The following is a 19018-nucleotide window of genomic DNA, read 5'->3' as shown; positions in this document are numbered from 1 at the left end:
CCGTAGCTGAACTCCTTACAGTGTCAGTTATCATAACTACCATAAATGATGAATAAATTATCTTAAGATTAAATTAAACAAGCCTGCTGTAAGAAGAGCACAGACAATTCCATTAGCTATATCAATTTCCAACCCGGCTATTATTATTATTCTTTGTATTATGGTGTTATCCTGAATTTTGACCTGGTTCTGTTATTTAATGGTCTAATTATTCCTGTAAACGGACCTTTTTTTACCATCTCAAGAACAGCATCAGAACTTCTTTAGACATAGATCTATGTTGTCTTTTACAATATGAAGAAAGGACCTTGTATGCATTAGTAACAATTATATTGGATGGCAGCAACTCTTGGCTTTCTGAGACTACTACGGGGGCTTCTTGGCATAGGCAAGCCAGCAAATGTCTGCCCAATACCAGCTGTAAGCATCCAGTTACTGAACATTTTGCTGTCTTTAATATGTTGTTACTCTGAGCAATCGTCTGTTCTGCCTGGATGGTAGATCTGGACTTGCTACTGGTTGTATCTGCCAAGTGGCAATCACATAACAGCACCAAATAAAATACCTTACAGGCTTTGGTCTATGTAAAATGTTATTATTCTTATATGCACTGAACTTTTTGCAACCTAATTATTTGCTATGAAGTCTTTAGACAGGTTGGGCCTCGTTTGCAGAAGTGACCTCAACTCTAACTGTAACCAGTGGAGGCTGAGAGTGCTTAGCTCCTCCAAATTATAGGCACAAGGTATCTCAAAAGTTGGTCATCCAAAAACGATGGCAACTAAACCAGAGGCCATTTTGGAAAGCACTAGGCTTAGCTCCACCAGGAGTGGATGAAACAAGAAGGCAGAATAATATACTTATTTACAGAGAATTCAGTGAGCAATCTTGAGCTCCTGAAATAGAACATACGTTTGTTTTGCACAAAATTATAGTTTAAATTGTACTGCAGATTCATATCAGACAATACGAGCTGAAGGCTATTTAAGCTAGAGTGAAAGTCTCCTGAAGCTCCGTAAGAGTTGGTTGGGAACACAGACATTTTTTCCTGCTGTATATTTCAACAAAAATGAAATAAACTTATTTGGGTCTAAATTTTGCACATATGAATTTGGCTTTTGGAAAAAAATTGAAAACCAAAATATTTTGGATTTGAAAATCTTGCTGCATTGTCTCATGGGAGTTGTAGTTCAGCTGCTTCATGCTCCCATTCTCCTCTGCAAGCCGGGCTCTCTGATTGGACTACATCTCTCATGATGCACCACTGTCTCCCTTCATGGGGATCGGAGATGGCTACATCTTGGAAGTCCCTGGCGATGGTGTACAAGGGAGATTTGACCAGCTGGGAAACCTGGTCCATAGAGCAGAATGGGGTCATGAGGAAACCAAACTACTTTCCCTTGAGGCACAGTGGCAGGATATCAGAACTGAAATATTTTGGTTTTCAGCCACTTGGTTTTCAATGAAAAAAATCAAAAGCTATCCTCAGAAAGCAGACATTTTGTGGAAAATAGTTTAGTTGAAAACCCAATTTTCTGTCAAAAACAGTTTAACAAAAAAATTTTCAACCAGCTCTATTCCACAGGCATATTACCAATCCTAGAAACTTGAGGTTTTCAGACTGTGGCCTACCCACAACTTGGTGATTCAGAGAAAGCTAGTAAGTTATAGGTGGGCAAATGAAAGCTATCCGTAAGAAACCTGCGAAACATTATTTGGAATTTATAGTACGTACAGGAGTACCACCCACTGCTAGACTGCAGAGCAAGAAAAGCCATGACTTTGTTGCAGCACAACACCCGAATATCCTCAACATGAGAGGAGAGAGAACAGTCACCGGAAGCCCTGTCCAGCATTCTAGCAGAATATCAGGATATATTTCAAGGCAAGCTGAAGTTAAAAACAGACCCCCACATGCAGCCCATGAGACTACAGAAATACAGAGTTCTATTAGCTCTGGTAGAGTCACTGAAAGACAGAACTAGCAAGCCAGCATCATCATACCCATTGAAACTAGCACAGAGTGGATCAGCAACTTATTTAGTGGTGAGAAAATCTGCAGGTTAATTGAGCATCTGCACTGATCCAAAATCAAAACCACTTAACGGCACTGAAAAGAAGTAACTACACACGAACAATGATTGACGACGTACAACCCAGTTTATCCAGGTTAGTTTGTGATGTCAGGAATCCTGTTGAGCTAGATGAGACATCCAGTCACCTGACAACTCTGCCACGTGTTTTGGCAAATATTGTTGAGTACGAATGCCAATTGATATTAGAGGTGTTCCAATGCAAATGAGGATTCCAAGACATTGAGATTGTACCTGATGACATTCTTATTGTAGGAGAAGGAGATGTCAAGGGAAAGGCAATATAGGATCATGATACCACTTCTGAAACGGTGCCAGGAGTACAATATTAGGCTGAATGAAGAAAAGCTGAAGCTGAGGAGAACAGAGGTTCCCACAGCAGATATCTGTTGACTTCTGAGGCACTCTAACTAGACCCTGAGAAATTTAGAGCCATTAAGGAAATGCAAAGGATGTGAAGGGAATCCAGTGATTGATAGAGATGGCCAATTCTCTTTTCAGCCTACACCTATCAGAAATCTGTGAGCCCTTGAGACAGTTAACACTCACAGATGCAGTGAGGGAATGGTCAGAGACCCAAGAAGAGGTATTTGAATAAAATGGGGTATTACAGGCAGTAAAATAATTTATACTTCTGGGTTAGCCAGATTGCAAGAAGCAAATGCCACAGGTGATTACCTCCTACTACCAGGTGAGGGATGAGTTGTGTGTGCAAGATGGGATATTGTTAAAGGGGACTGAGCAGTAATCCCAACAGTTTTAAGAGCTGACGTGATGAGACAGGTGCATGCTTCATACCTAGGGATAGAGGCCAGAGAGTAAATCGTCTGGCCTGGCCCAATTGAGACTGGAACAGTGCAAGGTGTGTAAAGAGTATAGTGATTGACAAAAGAAGATTCTACAGCCCCATGAAATCCCAACCTAACCCTGCAGAAAAGTCAGAACAGAGCTTTTAACTTTTAATGATAGGAACTACGTGGTCACAGTAGATTACTACTCCAATTTCTGGGAGGTGGACTATCTGGAGGAAACTCAAGCAAGAACCATGATCCAGAAACTGAAGGGGCATTTTGCAAGGTCTAGCTTGTCTGACACTCTGTGCTCAAACAATGGCCACAGTACTCTTCAGCTAAATGAAAATGACTCAGTGGCAAATGGGAATATGAACACCAATAGCTTCCCCGGGATACCTACAAAGTGACAGGAAGTAGAGCCACAGTAAAGACAGCCAAGAGACTGATGGCAAAGGCAAAACAGACAGGAAGGGATCCCTACCTGGAAATGTCAGAACATCACAATGCACACTTCAAAAAACTAGATAGTAGCCCAGCACAGGGACTGATGAGTTGGAGAACCAAGACATTGCTTCCTGTGAAGAGTAATCGGTTTCAGCCCAGTGGAGGAATGACATACAGTACCCAGAAGCAATTAAGAGAACACCAAGCTAGGCAGAAGTCTGTTACAACAAAGAAGCCAATAACCTGAGGCCATTATGCAGAGGTGAGCAGTTTGGGGTTCAGCCATCAAATAACCTCACATAATAATGGCAAAAGGCAATAATCCAAGCTGCAGTGGGACACAGGTTATAGTAGCTACAGACACAGTAGCTACAGACATAGGACAGTAGTAGAGATGAAACTGAAGACAATTGTGGAGTAGCAGCAGACAGCTAACAAACACGGATGGACAGGGCCAAGGTTAGGACCAGGTGGACATAGAAAGAACCTCAGCTGCCAACTGGTCTGACACTGTTGGTCCTCTATATTGCTTATATAGAGGCAGCAACAGACTAGAAGGCAGTCCCCTTCCAACAGCGATAACACAGAGAAGAAGTCAGGACTGGTTTGAAGACCAACATGCTTGAAGGAATATGAGGCCTAACAGGCTGCAATGGGCTGATGGACCCATCTTCCTAGGATGAGCTATGTACTAGTAATCTCTGGCCCCAGCAAGTCAGCAAACACTTGCCCAAAAGGTACAACACAAATAATTGTAAAAGGAAAGATGTAGCAACCTGCATAGAACTTGGAGGGAGGAGCACAGATTGAGCATTGGTTGCAGGAGAGAAAAATTTGGAGGAGGCGCCAAAGAGTCAGTCTTTGTACACATGGCTAGAATGCTAGTTGCAGTTGCAACGTTGCTATAAATAGTTCTCTTTATTAAGAGCCAGTTTAGGTTACAAGTGTTTCCTTTCATGTTATTACCCAGCACATGGTACACGAAACACTTTTGTTCCTCTCCCAGTTCTCAGATGTTTCTTTCTTTATCACCTTTTCCCCTCCTCAGTCTCATCTGCTTTCCACTTGCTCCCATGCCTCTCCCCAATGCTCCTTGCAACTCCCACTCACTCTTCTCTCATGAGTTCCACTTGTGTCAATTACTCACCCCACTCTGGTCCCTCATTCTGGCTCTCTTGCCTCTTTCCACCTGCTCTTTCACATAACTTTTCCCTCAGTCCTTCCCCCTGCTACAGGAATCCTTCCCTCCCAGCAGCCACTCTTCTTCCCAGCTGCTACTGATTTTCTCAACCTCTTCATAGTAAAAGTGCATATTAATGTTGCTGTGTGTCATGGGCTGTACTTTTAGAGCGCTATTGCAAGGGGAGAGCAGGCACAGATGTCCTTCTATGGTGATAGGGATCACCATAAAGCCAGTTGCAGAGTGTGGTCCTCCAACTATAAGTCTTTGCATAGAATCATAGAAGATGAGGGTTGGAAGAGACCTCAGGAGGTCATCTAGTCCAACCCCCTGCTCAAAGCAGGACCAACCCCAGCTAAATCATCCCAGCCAGGGCTCTGTCAAGCCTGACCTTAAAAACCTCTAAGGATGGAGATTTCACCACCTCCCTATGTAACCCATTCCAGTGTTTCATCACCCTCCTAGTGAAATAGAATCCTAAGAATCCAAAGAACCTGGACTGAGTGCTCTGGGTTCTAAACAAAAAGGAACACAAAGTAAAGAAGATCCCTCTATGTCTCCAGTGGATCCAGTTGGCAGTCTCTTTAGCCATTCTGCTACTAAGCAGCCCCTGCTTTGTGGGGCAAGGGAGCTCTGTTTACCTCTCTGTGTTGGCCTGCACTGGGCTTGGATCCTCCCTTTAAGGAGTTGCACCCCTCTCTTTGACCAGACTCACAAATGCACCAAGCGGGGATTGATTGTGTCCAGGGGAGCTCTCTAACTTCTTCCTGACTGGAGTGGGAATGGACCCCACAAAATGGAATAGTAATATTTGGAGGAAAATTATTAACACTTCATCGGTGTCCACAGTGAACTTTATCCTAGTGATGAGAGATCTTAATACCCCTTTTTAAAAAAAATGAATCACTTTTCTTTAATTTTCCATTGTATGGATCTTTTCCCTCCCTCTACTGTCACATAATGTCCCCGGGGCATCTGCAGCAATTGCTTTTATGAAAAAATAAAATTAAGAAGTTATTTAAAGTATTTAAAGTATTTGTAGTTATTTTGTAATGTGATTTAAGAATAAGGAGGTGGAGCAAATGCGGTTGTATCGTAGCGCTTGGCTGTAGACAATGGATCTTGTGGTGTGATCTGGGTGAAAGCTGGAGGCATGTAGGTAGACATAGCGGTCAGTAGGTTTCTGGTATAGGGTGGTGTTTATGTGACCATCGCTTATTAGCACCGTAGTGTCCAGGAAATGGATCTCTTGTGTGGACTGGTCCAGGCTGAGGTTGATGGTGGATGGAAATTGTTGAAATCATGGTGGAATTTCTCAAGGGCTTCTTTTCCATGGGTCCAGATGATGATGTCATCAATGTAGCCCAAGTAGAGTAGGGGCATTAGGGGATGAGAGCTGAGGAAGCGCTGTTCTAAGTCAGCCATAAAAATGTTGGCATACTGTGGGGCCATGTGGGTACTCATAGCAGTGCCGCTGATTTGAAGGTATACATTGTCCCCAAATGTGAAATAGTTATGGGTGAGGACAAAGTCACAAAGTTCAGCCACCGGGTTTGCCATGACATTATCAGGGATACTGTTCCTGACGGCTTGTAGTCCATCTTTGTGTGGAATGTTGGTGTAGAGGGCTTCTATATCCATAGTGGCCAGGATGGTGTTTTCAGGAAGATCACCGATGGATTGTAGTTTCCTCAGGAAGTCAGTGGTGTCTCGAAGATAGCTGGGAGTGCTGGTAGAGTAGGGCCTGAGGAGGGAGTCTACATAGCCAGACAATCCTGCTGTCAGGGTGCCAATGCCTGAGATGATGGGGTGTCCATTTGCATTTGCTCCAACCCCTCAGACAGAGACAAACACCTACAAGATCTCTATCAAGCATTCTTACAACTACAATACCCACCTGCTGAAATGAAGAAACAGATTGACAGAGCCAGAAGAGTACCCAGAAGTTACCTACTACAGGACAGGCCCAGCAAAGAAAATAACAGAACGTCACTAGCCATCACCTTCAGCCCACAACTAAAACCTCTCCAACGCATCCTCAAGGATCTACAACCTATCCTGAAGGACGACCCATCACTCTCACAGATCTTGGGAGACAGGCCAGTCCTTGCTTACAGACAGCCCCCCAACCTGAAGCAAATACTCACCAGCAACCACATACCACCCAACAGAACCACTAACCCAGGAACAAAGCCCGTTGCCAACTGTTTCCACATATCTATTCAGGGGACACTATCATAGGGCCTAATCACATCAGCCACACTATCAGAGGCTCGTTCACCTGCACATCTACCAATGTGATATATGCCATCGTGTGCCAGCAATACCCCTCTGCCATGTACATTGGTCAAACTGGACAGTCTCTACATAAAAGAATAAATGGACACAAATCAAATGTCAAGAATTATAACATTCATAAACCAGTCGGAGAATACGTCAATCTCTCTGGTCACTCGATTACAGCCCTAAAAGTCGCAATATTACAACGAAAAGACTTCAAAAACACACTCCAATGAGAGACTGCTGAATTGGAATTAATTTGCAAACTGGATACAATTAACTTAGGCTTGAATAGAGACTGGGAGTGGATGGGTCATTTCACAAAGTAAAACTATTTCCCCATGTTTATTTCCTCCTCCCCCACACTGTTCCTCAGACGTTCTTGTCAACTGCTGGAAATGGCCCACCTTGATTATCACTATAAAAGGTTTCTTCCCCCTCCCCCTCCGGCTCTCCTGCTGGTATTAGCTCACCTTTCCTGATCACTCTCCTTACTGTGTGTATGATAGCACCCATTGTTTCATGTTCTCTGTGTATATAAATCTCCCCACTGTATTTTCCACTGAATGCATCCGATGAAGTGAGCTGTCACTCACGAAAACTTATGCTCAAATAAATTTGTTAGTCTCTAAGGTGCCACAAGTACTCCTTTTCTTTTTAGGTAAGAGAACAGTATCTCTCTATAGTCTCATTTTGTCAAGGGTCACAATACTCAGACTCTTATCAACTGTTCCAATATTTCGGTCATTATTCCTGGCAACAGTATTCACTTATTGCCCCTTTTCTGCAATGAGACAGTAAAAAAAAAGTTTTATCTTCATTTTCTCATCTTTATCCCTCATGGTCAGCTCTCTAAACAGACTCAGTTGTTGCTTCCACTGCTTCCATGATTGTGCAAAGCTTTTTGTCAGGAAATCCAGCATTACTGGGTGTCTGAGTCTCTTTATGCTGGCTGTTTGTTTGGTTTCTAGGTGCTGCTTTTTTTGCCCTGTAATCACTCTCTCTTCCTTGGTGTGGGTGACACTAGACTTTCCACTGGCACCATGTTTCATGTAATGTGTGTGGACAGTACCAGGAAAGGACTCCAGGTTTCTAAAACTAAACTGTCTCACAAAGAAAACTATTTACAGTGAGGCTGCAACTGCAGCTAGCGTTCAAGCCTTGTGTAAACACATTGACTTCCAATTTGTGCTTCTCCCTCCAAATTCCTTACAGGCTGCAACACTGAGTAGTATAAGGTGTTGGATCTATGCAGAGGCTCTGCCCTTAAGAGCAGTCATGGGCATATCTAGATACTATTAATCATTGAGCCAAACTAGCAGTGCATGGAGCAGTTATTTAGTCAGAACGAACACCACTGGAGCACTGGTAGACAGAGAGCAAAGGCAGCCAGCAGCAAACTGTCTGTATCCAGGTTTCAGAGTAACAGCCGTGTTAGTCTGTATTCGCAAAAAGAAAAGGAGTACTTGTGGCACCTTAGAGACTAGTTTGGATGAGCTATTACCAGCAGGAGAGTGAGTTTGTATGTGTATGGGGGTGGGGGGGATGTGAGAAAACCTGGATTTGTGCAGGAAATAGCCCGACTTGATTATCATGCACATTGTGTAAAGAGTTGTCACTTTGGATGGGCTATCACCAGCAGGAGAGTGAATTTGTGTGGGGGGTGGAGGGTGAGAAAACCTGGATTTGTGCTGGAAATGGCCCACCTGATGATCACTTTAGATAAGCTATTATCAGCAGGACAGTGGGGTGGGAGGAGGTATTGTTTCATATTCTCTGTGTATATATAAAGTCTGCTGCAGTTTCCACGGTATGCATCTGATGAAGTGAGCTGTAGCTCACGAAAGCTCATGCTCAAATAAATTGGTTAGTCTCTAAGGTACCACAAGTACTCCTTTTCTTTTTGTCTGTATCCAGAATAGCATAGCTGTTTGTTGATGGGCATGTCTGTTCCATGCACATCTGCTCCCAATTTAGGTTAGTGCAGGAACTGGTCCTTTACATAATGAAAACATTTCAGTACCCAGTCCTGTAATTCTTACCTCAGGTCTCTCTCAGTGTATGCGCAGTGTGCCCAGCAATTTGATAGCATCAGCAGCAGCCAGGTGAAGAGCTGGTAGCCCACCACTGAAGTGAGTCAAAGGGCATTCATCAAGGATATGCGACATAGTCTGATGTTGACTGTATCTACATCATGGGTAGAGAAACCCCATTTGAAGAGACTGGCCACACGATTGCCCTGTCCTGTTTGAAACCGATTCAGAGATAACCACAGGTACCTTGGCAGGTCAAAACCTGGTGGGCAGACGGTTGGGTCAGTGACGAGAGAGTGATTAATGACTGTCGCTGTTGATCATTCACTACACCAAGCAGATTTCAACATCATGTCCTGTGGTGGCATAAGTAACTATAAAGGGTGTTTAGAAGACAGGAGAACTGATGGGTGGTTGAAGAGTTCTGAGTACAGAGGCAAGTGCTGTTCTCACGGATCTTAGTCAGAAGCATGATGGGAGGCCCCCTCATGGCAATTATGGGGAGGTGCTATGTTACTAAGTATTGGCAGCCATGGCAACAGAGTTGCATGTAAAGTCCCGGTAACAATGCACATAGTTTGTTAAGCTCTACATCAACCTCAGGTGAACTCCCATTGATCTAAATGTGAATGCAAAAATATTTCAACAGGAATTTTGCCTGCATGAGGACTGTAGGATTACATATACAATGTGTGACTATATCGAAGTGCTAGACTTGTTGCTTAGTTTTTAAAGATTAATTTCTCTCTTCACTCAAGTAAGTCAGCCAAAGGATATATTAGTTTCAGAGTAGCAGCCGTGTTAGTCTGTATTCGCAAAAAGAAAAAGACACATCCGATGAAGTGAGCTGTAGCTCACAAAAGCTTATGCTCAAATAAATTTGTTAGTCTCTAAGGTGCCACAAGTACTCCTTTTCTTTTTGCTCTATATTAGTGACTGACCATAATCTTGTGAACTCTATGAAAATTAACTGGAAGAAAGAGAGTCACTTGTGCTGAGAACATGAATGCCAAAGCTTTGCACAGAATCTATTTCTGAATTGCTGTAGTGTTTGAGGGAAAAAAAAGGACCAACTGCAAGCTCCTGAACTTACACTGTGTTACACTGTGTAGACAGATACCTGAAGTGAATAAGCCCATTTACATGCACACCAGGCTAGTGGGCTTTTAACTAGACATGTGCACTCTCAAAAGCACAGTTGGAGTGTGTACTCTGTGTTCTTACACACATAATTTAGGCATGCACAAATGTCTACCTATAAAATATTTGCTGATGAAAATCTGGCCCAGGATGTTTTAAATGGAAATATCAGAAATATAAACTAACCTTTTTGACAAAACAACACCAACAGCTGAAAACTCCAAAATGTCCAGTTATTTAAAATGTTGGGAAAGAAATCTTTCGTGGCCTAAGAAAATTCATTTCAAGTTTCAGTCTAAAGTAACATTCAGTTCTTGAACCCAGGTTATAAATCCCTGAAATACAGAATAAGGCACAGACAGACCCTTAACAGTGCCAACACTAGTGCCCTGCTATAATACTGAGCAATTATTTATTTACATTTTTAAAACACAGTAAATGTAATTAAATGTGTTGAAGAATTAATGTACCTAATTGTCTAATTATACAAAGTGAACTAAGCTACATAATTAAGTACTTAATTATGTAATTACATATAATATAACTGAAGCATGTTATATAATTAGGGAAAATGTAAACTTTTACCAGAGAATCCATCATAAGTTACATTGGATGGGAATAAGACAGGCACACTTCTGAGTAATGTCCACTCTCTATTACAAGAGCCACTGATTTATCTAATTAGGTGGTAGAGTGCCTGAACTTGTCTGTGGGACAAGCAAGGATTCTATTAACAGCAATGGGATCATTCAAATTTACAGCATATTCAACCTTTTTTATGCCACTTGGCATTTCTGGAAGTGGCAGTTATGTATTTAAAAAGATATCAAGTTGATTCTAAGCAATCTCTCTCAAAAGCTGCTACATCAGAGTATCCTATATCAAGTAATCAATTTTTATAACATAGTTAATAACATTGTGCCATTATTTTAAAAAAGTAGTAGATTCCCAAGGCAAACCGCAGGATTTTTTAGTTTTCCAAATTACTAAAATTGAGTGAAAGTTTCTTCAATCAAAATTTGTCCAGTTTCCGAAATGTTCTTGGAAGCAAAATAATTCTTCAAATTTTCAGTGAGATTTCACATTAGTGTCTTTTTGCTATTAGAGCAGGAGGAAATGCATTTCTGGAGCACCAAAACTATTTGTGAATTGTGTTGAATTCGGCAAATTGTTTGAGCAAAAGAAAAAAAGAAAGTCTGGAAATTTTGAACCATTTTGATTTGATGTGTGATTTTGAATCAACATTAGAAATATTTCATTCAATCCAAATGAATTTTTTTTGTTTCATCGAGAAAAATAAAATAAATCCGTATTGGTTAGAAACAAACCAAATTTGAGGCTATTTTTCAGTTTGGTCACCTTTTCCTTTCCTTTTCAAGATGGACTCAACTGTCAACTCAAAAGAATATTCACTCCAAGTGATGGCAGGTGGCATTTTGATTATAGTGGCCAGCTTTGGGTCACCCAAAGGGATTGTTGGTATCTTACACTGGCACAAGCTTTTTGCATCATGGAGCCTTGGGTGAAACAAGCCCCATATCTATATTCCTATATTCTTCAGAATTGGATTTGACTCTTCTATCATGATTAGCTGTTGAATTTTGTATATCTGTTATTTACATAGCCCCCAAAAACATGCTGGGCATTTTGCCAATAAATAAAAAGGCAGATCCCTGCCAGAAAGAGTTTGCAATATATACATTATAAACTGAAGCATAGGCCACTTCTAGAGGAAGAATACCAGATAAAGTGGATTATTAGTCCAATGTGATATGGTGAACTCCATATCTCTAAATTACCTGCTAATCATTGAGATTAAAGGGTAGTGTAAAGTGCCCTTTCAAGCGAGTGACAGTGCACAACTCTAAAATGCAACATCTATTTTGTTTAATGGGAGACCTGAATGTGCAATGATAGCAGGACTGGCCTCTTTATGAAATAACCATGTATTTTAGGACATGCATTGAAGTCAATCAGTTTACTGAAGCCCAAATGCTGCAAATGTTTATGCATGGGCAGGGCCGGATTAACTCTCCTATGGGCCTGGGGCTATTAGATTTTGGGGGACCCCTGTATACAAGTCTTTTTCCTAATTTAAAACAAAATGATCTCAATTATGGCATTGAAGCTATTAACGTTATACTAAACTTGCCTTTTAATTAACGTAAAGCCATCCTGTGGTTACATTTCAGTCTTAAAACATGTAGAATATAGTTAAGTTATTTCAAAATAGCCTACTCCTTACCTTAGAACAGCTGTTTTATTAGTTTCTTTCTGAGAGGGAGTTTGGGTCGGGTGGGGACTCCAGGGGGGCTGGGGCAGAGTGTTCGGATACAGGAGAGGTTGTGGGGTGCGGACTCTGGGAGGGAGTTTGGTGCAGGAGGGGATTCTGACCTGGGGCAGGGGGTTGGGGTGCAGGTGGGGGTGTGAGATGTAGGCTCTGGCTGGGAGGTGCTTACCACAGGCTGTTCCTGGCCAGCGGCACAGTAGGGCTCAGGCAGGCTGACTGCCTGCATGCCGTGGCCCCATGCCACTCCCGGAAGCAGCCAGCTGCTGGCACATCTCTGCATGCTCCTTGGGGTGGGGGACAGTGTGTCTCTGTGCGTTGTCTGCGCCCACAAGCGCCACCCTCACAGCTCCCACTGGCTGGTTCCTGGCCAATGGAAGCTGCGGGGACAGAGCTGGGGCGGGGGCAGCACGCAGAGCTGCCTCCCCTCCCCCACCCCAGGGGCCGCAGAGATGCAGAGACAGCAGCCGGCCACTTCTGGGAGCGGCATGGGGCCACGGCATACAGGCAGCCTGCGTGAGCCCTGCTGAGCCACTGGACTTTTAGCAACCCGGAGATTGCGATAGACTGTTAGAGGCTCCAGGATCAATCAGTCGATCGCAATCAACGGGTTGGTGATCACTGAATTGTATATAATTATGGATTTATTTTTGCGGGGCCCCCCTTATTCCAAGGCCCTGGGCTGCAGCCTCTAAAGCCCTTGCGTTAATCCGGCCCTGTGCATGGGCATAGCTTTCCACACAGGTACTCTCACTGGAAAGAATTACTCATTTGTATAAAGTTACATAGGTGTATATTTTCAGGATCTGGGCTTAAAACATTCTCAGGAAATCTTATCCCCTATTACCCAAGTTTTAATGTTGCTAGAGGAATACGCAATATTCCTCCTTTAAAAATAGAGGTCTAGATTTTGCCTTCATGTACACCCTGGTATACCCATTGAAATCAATGAGCATGTGTAATGCCAATAGATGACAGTTGTCAGGATCAAACTGCGGAAGCTCAGTGCATGAGCCTCTACCGCATGAGCTAAAAGCCAACTGGCTGTTAGCTAAGGCTGTAGAGCAGACTCATTTTATCTCTCTCTTTAAGTGGGCTCGGTGCCACTACGTGGGACAGAACACCACACCCAGAGGGGTGTGTGGGTTACACACACACAGGTTTATATGAGAGTGGAACTGTGTCCAACACTTTGAAAAGAAATAGACAATGAAATGCACAGGAAAATAATCTCTCACCTTCCAAGTCTTCCTTTTCAAAATGCGTTTTGAGAATGGAACGAGTGCCACCTCTGTCCACGACAGCTTCTTCATCATTTCTCTGCAAAACAGAAATATATGTATGTAGGAGTCTTTTCTTTTTCTAACTTGGTGGCAAGATTGGAGTGTAAGTATAAATAATTTTAATTTTCACTTATATGATTTTTCCCTCAGACATAAGGTTTAAAGAATCTCTTTTCTCATATTAAAATCCATTCTTCATATGGCAGCTTTTATTCTGCAGTGTTTAAAACTGGCTTTGATGTGAAGAAATTAGATCTGTTGTGGCACCATGTGAGATGATGTGTAAACGCTGGTTTCTGGGAAGCAAGAAAATCATGAGCCAGTAAAATTATGCACATGATGAAGGAAGAGGTGACCAGTTGAGGCAGTTACACTATTGTACTTTTAGAGAAACAGCTGTATGCATGCATTTTTGGCTCTGGAAAAAGAACTTCTGTAAACCGGGTGACATTATGAACTATGCGCAAAACAGAAAAATCATAAACATTAGCAGTGTTGATACAATGGTTAAATTGGAGAACATTAATCTCAGTAAAAATGTTGATGTGAAAAAAATTCTAATCCCATGAAAGCAATTAGTCTCAATTATTAGATGAACAGTAATGCTTTCACTTGTCTAGTTTCAGCTTTACGAATGGTTTATAGTTACACTGTACACAGTGTACTCTAATTCTATATACTGCATGCAAACTCCCTTCCATTTTTTTTTTTTTTTTGGTATACTGAATGCTCTGATTTTATGTTGTATTTATATCATAAATTTTAATGATGTAAGCAGTCAACTCTACATTTTGACTATACTTATACTATGATAGTAAATGCTTTATGCTCTGATATTATACTGTAAGTGTATTGTATGCTGGAACGGACTACTTTGGTATTGTGTCCTTCTGTGAAAGCTAATGTTAAAGCTAAAAAGCATGACATGCTGCTAGTTTCAGTTATTTGGGATACAATCTGTAATTAATTAAATATACCCAGTATTCCCTAAAGATATTAGCCCTTTGGAAAGTCAGCCATGATGCACAGGTAGTAAACTGAATGCTGGTTTCCCAAGGAGCTGCATATTTGTGCTTACAAAAACAGTTATCTTCATTTTACAAAGGAAGAGACTGATAGTAATTATCAGTGAATGGCTACTGGATGAGATGAAGAGAAAAAATTAAACAAACAAAAGCATTAATTAACATATAATGAATAAGTATTACATGACATCAGTAGCAAGTGGAAGAGGCTTAGAAAGTGATATTAGAATTTAGAACTTCCTGATTTTTATATTTGAAAAGCACGCCCTAGTAAAAGCCTGGTGAGACGAGTTGCTTAAAATACCAGTGTTTAAAGCTAAAAATGGAGAAAAGAGTAAAAGGAACATGAAGAGAAATTGCACCACATGGGCCCTTCTCCTTTAAGGAGAAACAGCAAGGGATGGATCTAGAGCTGAACATTATGTGTTTTGGGATCCAAGATTTTGCTTCAGGTTCATCTGGGGTTGCCAGCCCTCCAAGATTGTCCTCAGTCTCCAGGAATCATAAGATTATGTTAAGTAATGAAATCTCCAGGAATTCATCCAACCAAAGTTGGCAACTCTAGATTCATCTCTCCTTTACAAATGGCTGTTATTATGCTGTAGCTATTTTATATAAGAGAGTCTTGGAACTGCATCAGCACAAAGCTGTTAAAAAGAGAGGGTAACAGTGCCTTTATTAGATCCCTCTATCAGAAAAGGGTAGATAACAAAAATTTGACAAGGAGAGAGGAGCCTTCTACTGAAATCATTTTGCCTCCAAATAAATTAGAGTTAGTTAATAATCTATTGAATGCACTAGGACAATTGTTTTTTTTTACAAGTCATTCGATCATATTAACATTATAGATAAAATGAATCCATTATTGTGAGCAGTAAGATACATCAGGGTGTGTGTCACATTGAAATACTGTCATGCTCCGGGGTGAATTGTTAGGCATGAAGCCAAAAAGGCCAAGTCTTACAGCCATGTAAGAAGTAATGCTCTTCTTGTGCAAGTCATACCCAATAGCTTCTCACTGTGGTTAGGAAAAGACCCCATGGAAGCAGCATTATGGAAAAATCCTAATACATATTACATTGTTTTTATAATTAATTTATTTATAGACAAGTTAAAATAAAGTAAAAAGTAAAAAAATCATTAATTTTGATTAAAAATTATAAATTTATTATTTATAAACTTGTTGCAGATATTATTCTACCTTTGTCTTTTTTATTCCCACCTCCACCTCCTGCACATGTTTGCCTTTCATCTTCAGGCAGTCTTTGTCCAACTTATCTCCTTCTCTTCTAAGAGGCCATCTTCCTTTAACATTAGATGGAAAAATAGCTAAATTGAGAGTTGTATGTTGCTCCTGTTTCAGTGGTCAAACCTGAGCAAGCCCAATTAAACAGGCATTGTGGCTTTTTGACTTCCCATGCAGCACCGTGTAGAAACGTTCTGTACTCAGTACCATGGTAATATCCACGGGTCCTGTATTCCCTCTCCTCCCAAGAGTCGGCTACTAAATCTGCACAATGGGGTCCTGATCGCTATTGGGATCCCTGGCACAACTACAGTGAATAATGATAATGGCAGAAATGCTGACCACACCCTCACCCTGCCATCGTGACTAAAGATTAGGAAATTAATTTCAATTTTTAATATCTTTATTAGTGTTTCAGAAAAACTGTATATAGTGTCATTATTTTTAAATATTCTCATAAATGAGAGGCTCGAAAAGGAAGTACAGGCCAAAACCACCATATGAAAGTCATGGAAGGTGGAATGCATATTTTAGATTACTTAGTGATATTTAATACATGCAAAATAATTTTATTTATTAAGCACCCCTCTCGCCCTCAGGTGAAGTATTCAAGGAGCGAGACAAACAATTAAAATACAGTAATAATTAAGAACCCAGCCATGACTCTATGGAAGTCAATAGAACTCTTTCCAATGACTTCAGTGGGAGCAGAACCAGGCTCTAAGGCTACTGATATATCAAAGCCTTGAGTTTTAGAACATATCATTGTAGCTTTTCTTACTTTTAGCCCGTTTTGAAGAGGCTGCACACTCAGCAATTTATATGACACAGAAATTTGCCAGGACTATGCTGCTCAAATTATCTTGTTATACTGGAGTAGTTTGCAAGTAAATTTATGGACACACTGACCATGTAAGAGTCCTTGGAATTGTCCATTATTGCATTGAGATGCTTGTTGACTTCAGTGAACAATGTGGTCTACTGCTTAAAGCCTGGGACTGGGCTCCAGAAAGTTCTGAGTTCTAATCCTGGCTCTGTCACTGCCTTGCTGTGTGGCTTTGGGAAAGTCACTTAGTCTCTGTGTCTCAGCTTCCCCATCTGCAAAATAGGGATAATAATACTTCCTCATAGTGGTATTCTGAGGCATAATTAATCAATACTTTTACAGCACTTTGAAGCTGGAGAATGCCTAGTATTTTAATTCTACAGTGTGCTCATTTTCCATGTGTAAAAATGTCTTGATAGATAGCAGTAGAACAATAAAACCGTAACATTAAGGGATATATAAAATGCATTCTCAAAAAAAGACAGATTCTCATATGCCCTGGAATGGATTGCTGCTGCACAACTACAGACAATATTTTTGTCAAGGTTTTACATTTGGGCCTGATTCTCATCTCATTTACATAGGTGAAAATTAGGAGTAATTCTATTGAAGTCAATGGAGTTACACTACTGTGAAACTGATATTAGACCAGAATCAGGCCTTTTTTGTATAAAAAAATTGCAATTATTTCTATCTTTTTTACCATTTATGCCCTTTATACAATGATCAGACTGTGATTTTTCCTTAAAAAAAATTATGACAAAATTATTTCCTTAGAAATCAAATAATTTAAACACACAGTACAATAATCAAACAAAACATCCAGGGTAAAACAATAAGAGCAGGATGAATCCTTTAGGGCTTTGGGTGAAAAACCTGAGCTACTTAGGGTGAAACCCTGATCCTTGACTCCACTGGGTACAGGATTTCACCCATTTACATCATCACAAATGAATAGCAGTAAGTCCTTTATTCCACACCACTTCACATTTTCTACATGCCAGATATTTTATCAAAAAGCTATTTTTATGTATCAGAGGTGTAGCCGCCTTAGTCTGTATCCACAAAAACAACGGGGAGTCTGGTGGCACCTTAAAGACTAACAGATTTATTTGGGTATAACCTTTTTTGGGTAAAAAACTCATTTCTTCAGATGCATGGAGTGAAAATTACAGATACAGGCATAAATATACATTGGCACATGAAGAGAAGGGAGTTACCTTACAAGTAGAGAACGAATGTTGAAGGCCAATTTAGTCAAGGCTAGTGGATGTGGTCCACTCCCAAAAATTGATGAGGAGGTATCAATACCAAGAGAGGGAAAATTGCTTTTGTAGTGAGCCAGACACTCCCAGTCCCTATTCAAGCCCAAATTGATGGTGTTAACTTTGCAAATGAATTGTAACTCTGCAGTTTCTCTTTGAAGTCTGTTTTTGAAGTATTTTTATTGAAGAATGGCTACTTTTAAATCTGTTATTGAGAGTCCAGGGAGATTGAAGTGTTCTCCTACTAGCTTTTGTATGTTTCCAGGTGCCACCAGATTCCTTGTTATTTTTAAATGTTTTTAAGTGTTTTAAAAATTGCATTGGTACCAATTTTTGTCTCCTGCTATCTGCAAGTACTCAATTGCATGATGATGAGCACAGTACAGGAACCTAAGTGTATGTCTACACTTCAAGCTGGAAGGGTAATTTCCAGCTCAATGAAACATACCCACACGAGATCTGATTGAACTAGGGTGCTGGAAGTATCTAACATGGCTCTTCCATACACAATTATGTCATAATTGTAAGGCCTAACATCCCAGGACATTCTAATGCTAGAACTCTGGAAAGCTGGGAATCAACTCTTTTCAATTGTGTAAAGCCCTAATTTCTAATCATATATATGTTGCAGAGATCAATATCCTTAAACCTGTCATTCTTTCAGAACAGAATATTGCCCATTCCACACTGCAGACATAATAAAACCACCTCAAGGAGTGGTGGTAGCTCTGTCAGCAACATAGCACTGAGCACACTACCTCTTATGACAGCAAAACTTATGTCTGTCGGGGAGTTTTTTTCATACCCCGGAGCAACTTAAGTTTTTCCAACATAAGCGGTAGCGTACACTCTGACAAAGGTTTGTGTTTTAATAATAGCTGTTGTAATCTGCTCAGAAGTTTGCAATCTTAGTAGTAGTCCCAGTTAAAGATGGACTAGCAGGCAGAGTCCAGATGAGATGTTCAAAGTTGCATAATGAATGCAACTTATCACATTGCTTCCACCAAAGTATCATATGCACGCATGCCCACACACTCTCTTCAGATTTTTTCTGGGTGATGGAACTGTAGATGTATATATATATATATATATATCATCATCATCACAACAGACTAATGACAA

General features: G+C 40.8%; 1 protein-coding gene across 8 annotated transcripts in view; it reads right to left on the bottom strand.

Annotated features, from left to right (window-relative positions):
• SLC4A10 (solute carrier family 4 member 10) overlaps positions 1 to 19018 on the bottom strand; it is a 360367-nt gene that overhangs the window by 172458 nt on the left and 168891 nt on the right. For 6 of the 8 annotated variants that reach the window (XM_048869228.2, XM_075117879.1, XM_048869225.2 and 3 more), the window contains exon 2: positions 13490 to 13571. The exons of 1 other annotated variant lie outside the window; for it this stretch is intronic. Coding sequence is in view for 6 of the 7 variants with exons in the window: in XM_075117879.1 (XP_074973980.1) it covers positions 13490 to 13571 (82 nt within the window). In the remaining variant the exon portion in view is untranslated. Of the gene's footprint in view, positions 1 to 13489; positions 13572 to 16714; positions 16904 to 19018 lie in introns of all 8 variants that reach the window. One more of the 8 variants, XM_048869227.2, reaches the window with a different exon arrangement.

The sequence above is a fragment of the Caretta caretta genome, chromosome 11 (assembly GCF_965140235.1).
Source record: "Caretta caretta isolate rCarCar2 chromosome 11, rCarCar1.hap1, whole genome shotgun sequence".
NCBI classification, from domain to species: domain Eukaryota; kingdom Metazoa; phylum Chordata; order Testudines; family Cheloniidae; genus Caretta; species Caretta caretta.
The sequence above is the reverse complement of the archived record's forward strand: the minus strand, read 5'-3'. Positions and strand labels throughout refer to the sequence as shown.